The 15,005-nt window shown below is 38.1% G+C and overlaps 1 protein-coding gene across 13 annotated transcripts in view; it reads right to left on the bottom strand.

Moving 5' to 3' along the window:
• PLEKHA5 (pleckstrin homology domain containing A5) overlaps positions 1–15,005 on the bottom strand; it is a 237,136-nt gene that overhangs the window by 73,414 nt on the left and 148,717 nt on the right. For 8 of the 13 annotated variants that reach the window (XR_002176670.3, XM_019936827.3, XM_073788982.1 and 5 more), the window contains exons 7-9: positions 13,874–13,946; positions 7,219–7,319; positions 4,049–4,164 (exon numbers count right to left, since the gene is read on the bottom strand). Coding sequence is in view for 12 of the 13 variants with exons in the window: in XM_019936827.3 (XP_019792386.1) it covers positions 4,049–4,164; positions 7,219–7,319; positions 13,874–13,946 (290 nt within the window). In the remaining variant the exon portion in view is untranslated. Of the gene's footprint in view, positions 1–4,048; positions 4,208–7,218; positions 7,320–11,125; positions 11,197–13,873; positions 13,947–15,005 lie in introns of those variants that run through there. The other 5 variants (XM_019936754.3, XM_019936766.3, XM_019936774.3 and 2 more) reach the window with 5 other exon arrangements.

Genomic DNA, 15,005 nt, shown 5'->3' on the forward strand with positions numbered 1-15,005 from the left:
CAAGATGCAGAAACTGACCAAGCCTCAATCTTCCCTGTGGTGAATGGGGAAAATTGTAGCACCAAGGAGACAAGATTGTTGTGAGGACTAGATGAGTAAGTCAGTGGCTGCCACGGACTCTATTACCACTACCATTCCATCTCATCAAGCAATTGTGGATTCGAATCTGGCATCTCGTGTCCACATCACCGCAGGAAGAATGGGCTGCTCAGCAGTATGTGCCTGGGCCACTGGGCAGTTTTACTGCTCACCATGCCAGCTGCTGTATCTGGGTCTTGTTGATGAGAATCAGCTTCCCTGAGACCAATCACTTCCAGGATCTGACAAGACCAAGCTGAGTGTCTGAACCTGCATGAAATTGCCAAGATCATACCACACCAGGGAGGCCCCTCTCGGGAACTGGCCAACCTTGCACATTTCAATACATAGTAATGCTCCTATTGGATCCTCAGTGTGCTGTTGCTGCCAGTTTCAGTGATGTGTAGAAAATACATAATCTCTACATATCCTATACAGCTATACAGAGAGAGCGCGTTAGGAACACAATCAGTGAGAAAAAATCAAAGGAAATGTGACTATTTTCTTTGGAGTTACGGACTATCCATATATTTATGTTAGATAAAACTCATAGCTTCCAGGTTGGAAGGAATATCAGACACCATTAAAGTTTACTAAGATATGCTATAGAGCTTCTTTCCCTTGAAAGATAAAAGTCAGAGAAGATCTATACTAAAAGCACATTTATCCGTGCTAAATTCAGGGGTGGGGAGGATTTTTTAACATTGAATATCAAATATCTGAAAAGGTTTTTTAAAACTAGTTACCTCTTGTCTACCAAAAGCTATTATTTTAAATTAGAACTGCAATGAGTTTTTCCTCAATATTTTTCTCAGAGATTTAAGAGATGTAATCAAAAAAGACACATGCTGACTTTTCTCTAAGTGGAACCAAAACTGATTCAGAAATGTATGCTAAGATAACATAAATAATGTAAAACTTGTGATCCAATTTTAAAAAGTGACATTTAAGTTACTGCAGAAAATACATGCAAACATAGAAAATGAAAATAATGGGCCCAGAGATGGAAATTATTCAGAGAATGCATATTATGCTTAGATTTTTTAACGCCATCAAGGTTCTGCACACTCGGGGACAATGACATTGTAATTCATCGGTTAAATACTTTATAAATTTAGAAGAAATGAACTATCTAGATAAAAACTGGATGTTCTATCTCTTAGGTGATATGCCGTGATAAACATTTGTAAGTATTCTGGCCACACGGGAAAAAGAGCCCAATACCTTAAAACCAAGTAAACAAAATCTCCCCATCTTATGAAATGAAATAGCATAGTAATTAGGTACCTTCATATTGAATGATTAAGACTACCAAGGCAGAATAAAAATGCTGAGAGCTAGAAGTAGAATAAAGGACATAATTTCTAGAGGATAATGGCGACTGACACCAGGTTGGGCCATTAGGTGGTATTCAACAATTCCTGGCTAATAGGGCAAATTATATCAACACAACTGGATAAAAATTGCTGTGAGCACATAATCAACGAATAGTTGTCACAGTCAAAACAAAATATTGAATATCATCTTTATCACCATAAATTATGAGTAATTATTAGTTTTTAGAGTGGAAAATACAAGAAAAGAAAATGGAAGTTGAAATTCTGGGATAAGTGAACACACAATACTGAAATTACCTGGCAATCATACATCTTAATTATTATATTGATTTCTGTATTCTAAACAATTCCCTGAAAATTCTACTCTTAAGTTAATATTATCTTAAGATTTTCAATGAATTTTTTTCACCTACAAATTTTCTCTAGCTGTCAATCATAATCACCTCATTTTTACATCCATTCAGGTTGCTTTTACACATGGAATTCCAAAAGCAGATTTTCCTTTTATTAGCTCTCAACCCAGAAAATGTATACGGTTGAGGTGGTTACTCTCTCTTTTTTTTTAAAAATTAATTAATTAATTAATTTTTGGCTGCATTGGGTCTTCGTTGCTGCACACAGGTTGCAGTGCGCCGGCTTCTCATTGCAGTGGCTTCTCTTGTTGCGGAGCATGGGCTCTAGGCACGTGGGCTTCAGTAGTTGTGGCTCGTGGGCTTCAGTAGTTGCGGCGCACGGGCTCTAAAGCACAGGCTCAGTAGTTGTGCCGAGCGGGGGTTATTCTTCACTGCAGCGTGCGGGCTTCTCACTGCAGTGGCTTCTCTTGTTGCGAAGCACGGGCTCTAGGAGCGCGGAATTTAGTAGTTGTGGCTCATGGGCTTCAGTAGTTGTGGTGCACGGGTTTAGTTGCTCCGTGGCATGTGGGATCTTCCCGGACCAGGGCTCAAACCCGTGTCCCCTGCATTGGCAGGAGGATTCTCAACCACTGCGCCACCAGGGAAGCCCCAAGGTGGTTACTCTTAAAAATAGGTGTCCCAGAGTTCAACCCTGGACCTTCTTTCCTTTTTTTCTCCATACTTTTCCCTAGCTCTAATTACTAGTGATTAATTTGGAATAGATACTTTAAAAAATAAACACAAATTTACTTATATAGCATCAACTTGAGTCTTTTAACCAACACAGTCAAAAGACTTTATTAACAGGTACACTTTAAAAAAAAAAGAGATTTACAATGTAACAATCATATAATTTCCTGAGAAGAGAGCAAAAAGATCAAATTTGCAAGTTAGCGATCTTCCTTATATGAGATATGCGCTCAATTGTTGCTGACTGGAAGAAAAATTTAACTGTATCATAGATCTTTCTTCAAATTATAGGAATATATAACAAAAATGTTGTAAGCCCATTATTCAGCTGCTATTTACATATTTTAGAAAGAGATTTCCTCTCACTAGTTCTTTTTTTTTTTTTTTTTTTTTTTTGCGGTACACGGGCCTCTCACTGTTGTGGCCTCTCCCGTTGCAGAGCACAGGCTCCGGACGCGCAGGCTCAGCGGCCATGGCTCATGGGCCCAGCTGCTCCGCGGCATGTGGGATCTTCCCGGCCCGGGGCACGAACCCGTGTCCCCTGCATCGGCAGGCGGACTCTCAACCACTGCGCCACCAGGGAAGCCCTCACTAGTTCTTAATATAGTCAAATATTAAAATGATTCATATGTTAAAGCAGGGGAAAAAAATCACACTTAGATCAATTTTAACAGTATATATTTATATTACTGAAGAATCTAAGCCCTGGAGTTTTAAAAGAAAGAAGGTAGAATTCATCAAGAAGTAGATATATTTAGAAATAATCTAAATGCTTGATGAACTATTTTCTGGAGACATTCATCATAAAACAATCAGAATTAACCCAGAAATGCCAAAGAAATGAAACTCATCAAAAAATTTTATTTTAGGGCTTCCCTGGTGGCACAGTGGTTGAGAGTCCGCCTGCCGGTGCAGGGGACACGGGTTCGTGCCCCGGTCCGGGAAGATCCCACATGCCGCGGAGCGGCTGGGCCCGTGAGCCATGGCCGCTGAGCCTGCGCGTCCAGAGCCTGTGCTCTGCAGCGGAAGAGGCCACAACAGTGAGAGGTCCGCGTACCGCAAAAAAAAAAAAAAAAAAAAAAAAAAAAATTTATTTTAATTTATTAAACTTGAAAAACATCCAACATAATATAAAAACACAATGAAATTAACTTCATGAATATAAATTCCCTTCTAAGATTCAGAACCTTAAAAAACACCGTCTTGTGTACTTTTAAGATAGCAATTGAAAATATACTTACCGGAAATTAAAGGTAATTCTGTAAGAAGAAAGAACGTTCAGTTGGAATGTTAGTATTCTGCATTCACCTCAGTACACTGATAGGTGAAAATGAATAAAGAGGGAAGGTGGAATAAAAATGCAGGTGGTTTTCAAACTAACTAAAGGTGTACTAGTTTAATATAAAACATGAATTAATCCTTGCTTTCCGAGGAAGAAGTGGTTTCATATCATGACTACTAAAATGATATGTACTATGATAATGACATACTTGCAAGGCATGGAATAAAATGTAAGTGGAAATCACCATTATTTTCCCTACAAGCCTTTACCTTTTCACAGGTTCTGTCTGTACCAGGGCAGCATCTAACATGGCTTTCATCCACAACTCCATTTCCTTTCCTGTGTCAGTGCAGAAATAATAGGTCCGCATGTTTGGATGGGCTGCCTGATTGAAAATGGCACGATCATTTTAAATAGAAATATGGTATCTGTAAAAGAAAAAGAAAGAAAGTTCGGTGGCTCTCTACACAGATCATTACTATCCAATTTCAAAGAAAGCAGACTTGTCTTACATACCGATATAGAAATGAGGGACTTAAGAAAAATACAATTCAATATTGAAAAATACATACATATTATATTTTTTCTAACTTTACCATTTTTCTTTTTCTTAAAAAAAAAAAAGATGTATAGGAGGGGAAAGAGGTAAGAAAGGAAGCAGCTGGCCATCCCTGTTCCATGCACACATCCCTAGCAATTTCCATTTACTACAATTCACATCTCTCTATTCAAGAATGTTCCAGAGCAACCAGCAACACAAGTCACTGAAATGTACATATCATAGCATTTCCCTCCTGTGTTACCAGTTCCTTTAGCCCTTAAAAGGTGCTGCTGTTTAAAGCATGTTGACTAATCCTTACAGACAGCTATACACAAACATAAAAGATCTATAAATGACCCAAAATGGCACTGCCCTTTAGCTTTTCTTCTCAAGTTTCAGAGCGAAAATGTAAATACACTGGGTTTGAGGCCTATATAACTGGTAAGTAGGTTTCTTCCTTTACGGTGGCCATCTGCCTCTATCCAGAGAAACAGAAAACAACACAAAGAAGGCGCTGCTGGGGGACAGCTACCCAAGTCCAAGCACTGAGTGCTCAGCTTAGCCCTGGGCCTGCAGCGCAAAGATGGACAGCAGCAGTAGCTACATCAGAGCAGAAAACAAAGCCAGATTAACACAACATGGTTAAATCAACTAGACTGCAATAAAATTTCTTTAAAAAAGAAGGGGGAAACAAAAAAAAGAAAGAAAGAAAACAAAGACCAGGGTGGGGAATTCTGTGGGGGGAACCATTCTTAATTTCCATTTAAGAATGCCTGTGACAGCTCCCTGGTAGACACTGAAGGACAAGGAAAAAGAAACAAAAGCTACTTCAGCATAGAATGAGGCAGAAGGAAGGGCACTAAGCACAGAGTTAGTCTAAAGAGACGAGAGGAGTAAATCTGGAGCCACACACTTCACTCAGAGATCCTGACTATCTATCTGCTTTACTTACAATGGCAAATTAGCTGCTTCAGAATCTTTTTCAGAATCAGGATATAAATAAATTCAATCAACACAGTGAGCAAATTAACTTACAGAACCGACAAATCTCACTTGACCGCGTAAGGAATGTAACGCTATCTACGGAAACCACGTGAAAGAAACAGCTCAAATGCCACCAGTTGTTAAAATGATTAAAACCACCACCAAGAGTCACTGGACTGGCTGAGTGGGGTTTTGGAGAAATGGATGAAGACCACTGCCCCTATCTGTGATCAACGGAAGGAACACTGGGCTGGTGCTCAGAGGACCCAGGTGTAGCCAGGACTCAAGACACTAACACACCACACCCAAGCTTGTGATCCGTCAAACGGGAATATTTACAAGATGATGGCAAAGTTCCCGATTTAGCTTTAAGTTCCACAGTTTTGTTCAACAATTGTCTATAACTTTTACTTACCACTGTGAAAGCAGCAGCATCAGTGCCAACGGACTTAGTAGTAAAAGTGGCTCATAAATTCAGAGAAAACAACATGGCAGAGAAGAGAATTTGAAATAGAAATCATTATCCTCGTTACAGATAAAATCCAATCAAGATTAAACCGAATAATTACAGAGACAATATACTTAACACGCATGGTCACTTTTACTGCTATTTTAACATTCTATTTATATATTTTAAAAAATCTATGTTTTTTTAGAGTTTAAGAACCAGCAAAATGTCCTATGACTAGTACAAATTCAATAAACATTTGACAAGTTGATGAGCAAACAAAAAAATTTAAACCTGTGCCCAAATAACAGTGTTAGTATCACAGAATTAAGCAATGTACTTTTAAAAAGTTATTACTTTCAGTTATCAGTATTAGAGTTTGCTATAGCATCTTAAAATACTTAATTCCATTTCTCTGGTTCATACTGTTAATAACATTTATTGAAATGGGTAGCGACTGCCCTTGTAGCCACTGGTCTTTGCTCAGATATTACATTCTCTTTGAGGTCACCCATCACCCTCCCACCACTCCTGCCTTTCCCTCTCTTTTCTCCATAGCTAATAATGTAACACATTAATTGGCAAAAGTTGTAAATCAGCTGCAGTCCTGAGTACTCTTTAAAAGTGGACAGTAATTAAAAATTGAATCAATTTTATAATGGTGCAAACATTTTCATTGTTAAATAACAGCATATGTTACCCTTGTATTTCCTCTTTTCCTTAAAATGAAAAATTTAAACCCTTCAGAGTTCTTAATTTAACACTGATTTAAAAAAAAATAGGTGACTTCTGAAATTTATTTCAGCCATAATCATAAAGCAAAGAATGCAGTATGGTCTTTGAAAACAAAAATAACCAACTGAGCGTTCAAGTGGCCTCTTACTTGAGGGTGCTCTACAAGTCAGCACATCACAGAGATGCAGAGATGGGTGGGTATTGTTACTTAGGGGAGGGAAGCTCAGGTCTGCTTAGATTTAGTAATAGATTTAATGTTTCAACTGCAATATTCTCTCAAAACTATCTGATGTTCGTGAAGTACTTAGACCCAAGAATATCTTTGTAAATATCCTATAAAATCATGAATGCACATGTATTATGTTAAATAACACACCACCCCCAAATTTACTATGAAAAAATTCAAACATACAGTAACCTTTCAGGAATAGTACAATGATCACCAGGATACCTACAGCTATAGCCATCAATTATTAGCATTTTAACATATTTGCTTTAACTAGAACCATTTGAAAGTAGAGACATAAAAGACCCTTGGCCCCTAAATATTTGAGCACATACTGCCTAATTAAAGGGACACTCCCCTCCTCGACCCGAAGACCACTATTATGTTTTAAATATAAAAATAACTGTTACTAAAATATCTTTTTGTAATAATCCATGGTCAATATCCACTTTTTAATCAGTGCAAGATTCAAATGCAGAATAAAAAAGTATGATTATTTCCTTACCTTAAAAGCATATTTGCGATTGATGTGATCCTCGGAGGTAAGCATAGCTATCTGAAAACTAGGCAACAGTATGCTTCCCAGAATACCCTCTTCTTTCTCATCTAAGAGATAATTGAACATCTGATTAGAATTTTAAATGTTCTCATGAAACAGAATAAATTTTCTTGAAACTTATTTTGACAAAAAATCAAAAGATTTTCATATATTAATGAAGAATTCATGTATTGTTTAGGTAGTTCTTTGTAAGGTTTTAAAAGAAAATATTAAATAGCAGAGTACATATACTGCTTTACTTTCAACACGCTTCCCTATCCTAAGCAAATCAGAAATTGGCCCACATGTCAGAAAAAGGTCAATTAGACAGAAAAACAGCATACATTTGTTTGGCATATAGACTGCATGCTACAAAGCCCTTTGACATGTGATTCACTGAAACTACATTAGCATATAAGTGAGGACACAGAAAATTTATAAAAGGAATCCACCCACATGGCTGGTAGGATATAAATGTGCAACCATTTTAAAGCTAGGACAAATGCACAGCTCACTTGTCACATCCTTCAGACTTGGCTCAATTTCTCATTAATAAAGCCTTCCTTGACTGCTCTATTTTAAAGTGCTTCCCACCCTGACCCATCCCAAAGCCCTCTCTTCTCCTTCTGGAACTCCACCACTGTCTCCCCTCACCACCACCCCAATTACTGCTGATACACTGTATGTTTTAGTTTTTTATTTATCATCTTTCTCTCTCCACTGGAATGTAACTCCATGAAGACACTTAGAACAACAGTAGCAGATACTCAAAAAATTTTGAATAAATGATGATACACATAAATACATTATTGTAAACTATGCTATAAAAATCATACGCTTTTTAAGCATATATCTTTGAAGGGTTGTTTTTAATCAGTCGCTACAATATACAATAAAGTTATGGGAATAAATTACAGGCCTACAAGGCAAGCACATAAAATATACCCAGGAAAAAGATAAAACATTAATCTCGGCACAGTATAGAGTCACATTATTAACTTGCTGCCTGGGGGCAGAGATGTTTATGAAACTTGAAATACATATAGTACATTGTTAGAGACCCAAAAGACAAGTCAATAAAGCTGTGCACTAGGCTGATGAACTTACCAATGAGAAAAACCATAAATGAGAAATAATTCCTTTTATTATGCTTACCATGTTTTTTTATTATTATAAACTTAACGAGGGATTTTATTTATTTTCCCCTCACTTCTAGACTATATGGTAAAACTTCCAAAAGAAAAAAGTCACATTAGAGGTTATTTCTATAGCTTTTCTCACAACAGTGGAACAAAATTTTGCTTTTACTATACTGTACTCATTCAGGTACAGTTCACTAATACAAGTAAGAATGAACAAAAGTGCAGATTTATTCTAAAAGGTAAAAAAAAAAAAGGCAGAGAACAGACATCAATTATAGAGAACATGACAATTTTCTATAATTGAGTCATATTCTAATTTTAAATCCAACTTTATGCTTATATAAAGCATATAATCAGAAACAGCTTGAAGTCATTTTTATTAAAAGATCATTTTTTATCAAATAATACCTTCTTCTATGTTGCATAATTGGAACTTTAGGAAATAACTTTCCTAAAGTTATTTCAGAATATGCAGCATCAATAAGCACAGGGTGACTTCATTGGATTATCATGGACTGTTTCCTGGCCAGATTCCAAGCAGCTCTGAGATCCTGGGCAAGTTACTGATGCTGGGCATCTCAGTTTCATCTACTACAAAACTGAGGAAAACAAGACTTACCACTAAGGAACTTGTTGTGAGGGTTAAATTATTTAACAGACATAATGAACGCAATAATGCACTCAGCTCATACTAAGTGTTCAGTAACTACTGCCATTATTACATAAAACTGAAGGCATATAAAATCTTCATCTGTCAAATGACTAACCGAAGAGTCCCCTGCTAGATCACTTAAATGTTCCTAATCATGGCTTTCTTTATAGTTCTCTACCTAGGTAACTGTCTACCTAGGCAACTGTCTTACTGACATTTTTTTACTGTCTTAACTCTACCTAGGTAACTGTCTTAGTTTCTATCACCCAGCGGGCCTCGTATACTGCCAAGCGAAGGGTAGGAACTGAGTGATGTTTGTAGAAAGAACGAACTCCTAGTTGGGGACGGAGAGTCGGCCAGGCCTTTCTTAGACTGCACGGCAGCCTAACTTCTCCCTCTGCCCTATCCTACTTCCCTCCGTTCCCGGGCCCAGGTCCCGATACCAAGAACACTCCCCAGTAGGCCTCTTGCACCCTGATCTCCATCACAAGGCTCGCTTCCTGAGGAACACAACCTGGGACAGGAACCATAAAAATCTCAACATTTTAGCGGATGCAAGTGACATTTTAGATTCCCCCATTCCTTCTTTCGCTTTAAAGACGTTTGGGAACAAGACAAGAAATACATACAGTCACAGCTGGGTAAGTAACTTACAGACCGGAATGTTGTTACTCATTATCGTTCCTCGCCAGAATACTTCAATATTTTGCTAACTGGTCTCTTGGCTTCAAGTGCTACGGTGATTTTTCTAAAATGTACACTTGATCTTGATACTATTTTTTGTATTCAAGACAGGAGTTTAAATTCATTAGAATAACAAACAAATGCCTTTTGTGCCTTGATCTACTTTTTAGCCTTTACTCTTGCTACGTCTTCAGACATAACCTTCATTCCTTAAGTCCTATATGTAAAATTTTACAAATATGTCATGCTCACTCATGCTTTGTACATGCTAAGTCCTTTGTCAAGATCACCCTTCTTTCCTAATCCCTTCCTTGCACAGGCCTGGTCAACACTCATCAACACAACTGAATACTATAACATTTTTTCTCAGACTCCTTCTGCTAATCTGTGAGTTCCATAAGGAGAGGGGTTTATATTGTTAATTTCTGCATCCTACCACCTAATAAGATGTCTGGTGCATCAAAAGAGCTCCCTGGGACTTCCCTGGTGGTGCAGTGGTTGAGAGTCCGCCTGCCGACGCAGGGGACGTGGGTTCATGCCCCGGGCCGGGAAGATCCCACATGGCGCGGAGCGGCTGGGCCTGTGAGCCATGGCCGCTGAGCCTGCGCGTCCAGAGCTTGTGCTCCACAACTGGAAGAGGCCACAGCAGTGAGAGGTCCGCACACCGCAAAAAAAAAAAAAAAAAGCTCCCTGTTAGCTACCACCCTAGTCTAAAGCCATCATCATTTCTACACAGTAACTGCTAACTCTTGTTTCCTTCCTTCCCCTTTATAACTCATTCTCTAACAGCAGCTTGAGTGAGCTTTTTGAAATGTAAATCAAAAGCATATCACTCTTACACTTAAAAATACACAGCTGTTTCCTTATGGTATCTTGGGCAGAACCTAAACTCCAACAGAATCCAAGACTGGTGCAATCTCTCATCCATCTCTTTCCCTACTGTTAACCTCCTTGCTTGGTACACTGGTTTCTTTCTGCTTCTTCAACATCCCAAACACTTTCCTACCACAGAGCCTTTGCGCTATTGCTCCCCCCCGGCCTGGAATGCTCTGCTCACTCTGCCTCCTCCTTGTCATTGGGATCTTGCTACCTAAAACATCGGCTCAGAGCCCTGGTCCATAGAGGCCCTTGCCCCATGCCCTTCTTTTCATATCATGACCTTATTTTCCTAAAAACACTTACCATGGTCTTGTTTATTTATCTGAGTTTATCTACTGTCTCCCTGACCTCTCTAGATGACAAGCTTCATGGAAGCCTTCTTTCACTGCTATTTTGAAAATACCTGGAACGAAGAGGGTCCTGCTCAGTAAACATTCGTTGAGTGAATTGCGTCCCACGGTAAACTTCATCAATAGACTGACTACAGAACAGAGCAATTTCAGTACTTTATCACAGTGTTCACGATATGCCTGGTATATTGTAAAGAACAGTGGGAACCTGGGCTTCCATCTGGTGTTGGATGCTATCCTATTGCAAAAAAACAGTAAAGCTCTTATTCTCTCTCTGAATTATTTCCCATATCCGTAAAACACAGACTGACCTGTCAAAAAATTCTGACAGCACGTTCTGTATGTTAGTATATTAAATGCTTTGAGACATATGGAAGAAATGAATGGGGCCATTGTATTCACGGTACAAGAGAAGACGAGATTGGGAATTCCCTGGCGGTCCAGTGGTTAGGGCTCCACGCTTTCACTGTCGTGGGCCAGGGTTCGATTCCTGGTCGGGGAACTAAGATCCCACAAGCTGTGCAGCGTGGCCAAAAAAAAAAAAAAGAGAGAGAGAGAAGACGAGATCTGGGTGTTTAGGAGAAGAGTCTGGGTGCAGATCCTGGCTTTGAGACTTGCTTGGGGAGACAGGCCAGCAATTGGACCTTGCTGCCCTTAGTTTCCTCTCGTGTGAATGGGAATAATAAGATTTGCCACCTTATCAGGTGGCTGTGAGGAAAAGATGGACAAGATCATAATGTTATGTGCTTAGCATATAGTAAACTCCAAAAATTGCAAGCTATTATGATCATCTCACTAAAATCTGATAGTTTTTATTTAAAATCTGACATTTCCTATTGATAAAATAATGAGAGTGTAGCATCATATGCTTCTTTCCAACCATCTGAAGAATGGAAGTGAGTTAAATGTTATACCTTTCCTTTCTATATCTTCTTTTTTACATTCCTCCTGTCTGGGGAACTGTACTAAAATTAATAAATACATTGAATGTAAAATGCATATGGTTAATAATAATATGGAATCTCATACTCAACATGGCTTCTGAATTCACCTTTACTTTTTAAAAATTAGGTTAAAAGTTTTTCTATTTTAATAAAGGTGACAAGTAGCAAGCACCTTTCCATGAGCAATAATAACAGCAAAAGACAAGGAACTCAGTGAGCTTTTTGTTGCAAATTAACACTAAGAAATTTTTATATGAGAAGCAACAAACATTTTCTTGTTCTTATTTAAAGTTCTAAATGGTCTATAAAACGTACTGAAAAAGGGAGAAAAGTACAAATTATAAGCTTAGGAATAATGTATGAGTTACAAATCCTGACTTTCTGCAAGACTGGGAAAACCTTTAAGGAAAATTGTAGAGTAAGTCTGGCACTTAACTAAAGATAATACCACAGTTGCGGCCTGACCAACATCTCTATGACAAAATGAAAGTTTATAGGTCTGGTTAATTCTGACTCAGCAGTACTTCTCAACCACAGTATTCAGTGGGGGGAAAAGATGAATACAATTCTAGTAATTTCTAAATCTGAAGGTCAATATGCACATGCTGCTTTGATAGATGGCCACAGAATTTTGTCACACCTTCTTCTGGACAATCACAAAGTAAATTTTAAAACTGCTAATAGGCTCTAAAATTCTATTGTATTCTGTGGTATATAAATGAGTAATCATGCACTGACAATCTAATTCTTTAGTGACTGTTTCCAACCAGACTTTAGGGAAGAAGGAATGGTTGTCCAAATTCATGATTTTATATTGTAGCTGAAGCAGATTTCTAGGGAGAGCACAGCCTATGCACCCCTTTCTCTGTTCATACCAGCTCTGTGGTATCTAACAGATCCACATGGCACATGATCAGAGACTTCTCTAGACTCTGACTTAAAATTGTTATTAATCAACAACTTATTAACCAGAAAACATTAAAAGAAGAAGAAGAAAAATAAAAGATGGACTTCCCTGGTGGTGCAGTGGTAAAGAATCCGCCTTCCAATGCAGGGGATGCGGGTTGGATCCCTGGTCAGGGAACTAAGATCCCACGTGCTGCCGGGCTACTGAGCCCGCGTGCTGCAACTACAGAGCCCGCGTGCTACAGAGTCCGCACGCGCTCTGGAGCCCCTGAACCACAAGGAGAGAGAAGGCCGCGTGCCACAATAAAGAGCCCGTGTGCCGCAAGGAAAAATTCTGTGAGCCACAACTAAGACCCGCTGTGCCCCAAAATAAATAAATAAATATTTTAAAAAGAAAAAAAAAATTAGAGAGAGAGAAATGAAGACTGCCTTTAATAATACCTTTATTTCTTCTCCACCAACATTAGTAGCCTGGTTTGTAACCCTTCTGTAACTTTCTCAATGTTTCATGGAGGTCTTTTTGTTTTATAAAAAAGTGTGTGTGTGTGTGTGTGTGTGTGTGTGTGTGTGTGTGTGTGTGAACGGCTGGAAGGGATCATAATAAATACATTCTATGTTATTTTTCTTATTTGCTAGTACATCATGGCAGTCTCTAATCTAATGCACTAAAATCATTTGCTGGGGAGAATGGGATATCTAACAGACTGATGGCTAGATCTGACAAAACTGACAAGTAAAAAAAATCAAACATCAAACTAACGTTTTTCATCTATTAGGCACTGAATTCAAGGATAACATTATAGAGTGAATACTCACATGTTCTTCACACAAAACAAATCAGTTCAGCACAATCAGATTACAGAAACTGGACCAAAACTAAGACCAATCTGCTTGAAGCACAATATCCTTCTGTCCCTCCGCCTTACTCAGAATTACATGTCAATAAAGAAAAGATTTTCTTGATACTATTTGTTGATAATAAAATAGCAAAAAGATTTGTAATGTTTTCTCTTTAAAAGAGTATCTGATACTTAACATATATTCTATTGTTTACGGTAAACTCACCTCTATAATAAAAGAGGCAAAGGTCAGAAAGCACGAACCAGCGTTTCTTCCATAGCTTCATGCCAGTACTGTCCTGCATTAGATCAGCATATGAAAGGATTTTTTTTTTCATTTCAGAAAATTAAAACTCATTTCTGGTTTTCTTATTTAAAATAAGCTTTTAAAACAAGGTGTGTTTGACATATGCTATACAGAACTCGAACTAAAACGTTAAGCAAAATTTTGGGTTTGTTGTCTAGGGACTTGTATCATATTAAGATATTCCCAAGTATACTGGTCTTTGAAGAGTAACACTGTCATGTAAAAGGAATTCTGTTGAAGCAATGTGATTTGGTTTCCTATTTGCAAGCAATCTGAAATCCCCTCTATTGAACACGTCTGCTAGCATGAGAATAATGTAACTGTGCAGCAGCGTGTGCATTCTGGAAAACCAGATTTAATAAATATGGTAATCTTCAACAAGAAGAAAGTATGTGATTTGAAATTATTCCAAAGGTAATGTGATTTTAAATGACTGCGAATAAAGGAACCTTAGCATATAAACACATTTCATAAACATTTTTTTTCTTCTTACACAGACAGCTTGGGTTTTGCTTATCCAGCAGAAAAGAGTACCTACTTGGCAGCTTTTTCTAAGTTATTTAGGTAATAAAAATGCCAAGCTCCAACAAAATCACAATTTTCATGAAAATTACCTTCCCACATGCACTAGAGCAAAACCACAAGAGAAAACGAAACACAGACCCAGACCCAGACTGAGACACACACACACACAAAGGCAAAAAAGAGGTCAGTTTGTATGTGCATTTACTTCTAGCTGTGACTACCATCTAAAAATGCCTTTAGAACTGAAGAAATTACATGGGTAAAAATCTCCTGAAGTAAGGGATCTGTCCTTAAAATTGACAGCTACACTAAGGAAAGCTCTCCCCCGCCCTCCCAAATTACATGGTATTTTCAATCTCCTAATTAATTATCTCTTTAGTACAGATAATTAAAAAGTTTAGATCTTTAAGCGGCTCTACAAACAAATATTCTCTGTAAGTCACACACCTATTACAAAATAAACACTCATGGTAGAGAAACTGGTTGGTAACTCTTTGGCAATACTAAATTAGCCAAGGGATCAAGA

This window comes from Tursiops truncatus, chromosome 11 (assembly GCF_011762595.2).
Source record: "Tursiops truncatus isolate mTurTru1 chromosome 11, mTurTru1.mat.Y, whole genome shotgun sequence".
In the NCBI taxonomy this organism is placed as follows: domain Eukaryota; kingdom Metazoa; phylum Chordata; class Mammalia; order Artiodactyla; family Delphinidae; genus Tursiops; species Tursiops truncatus.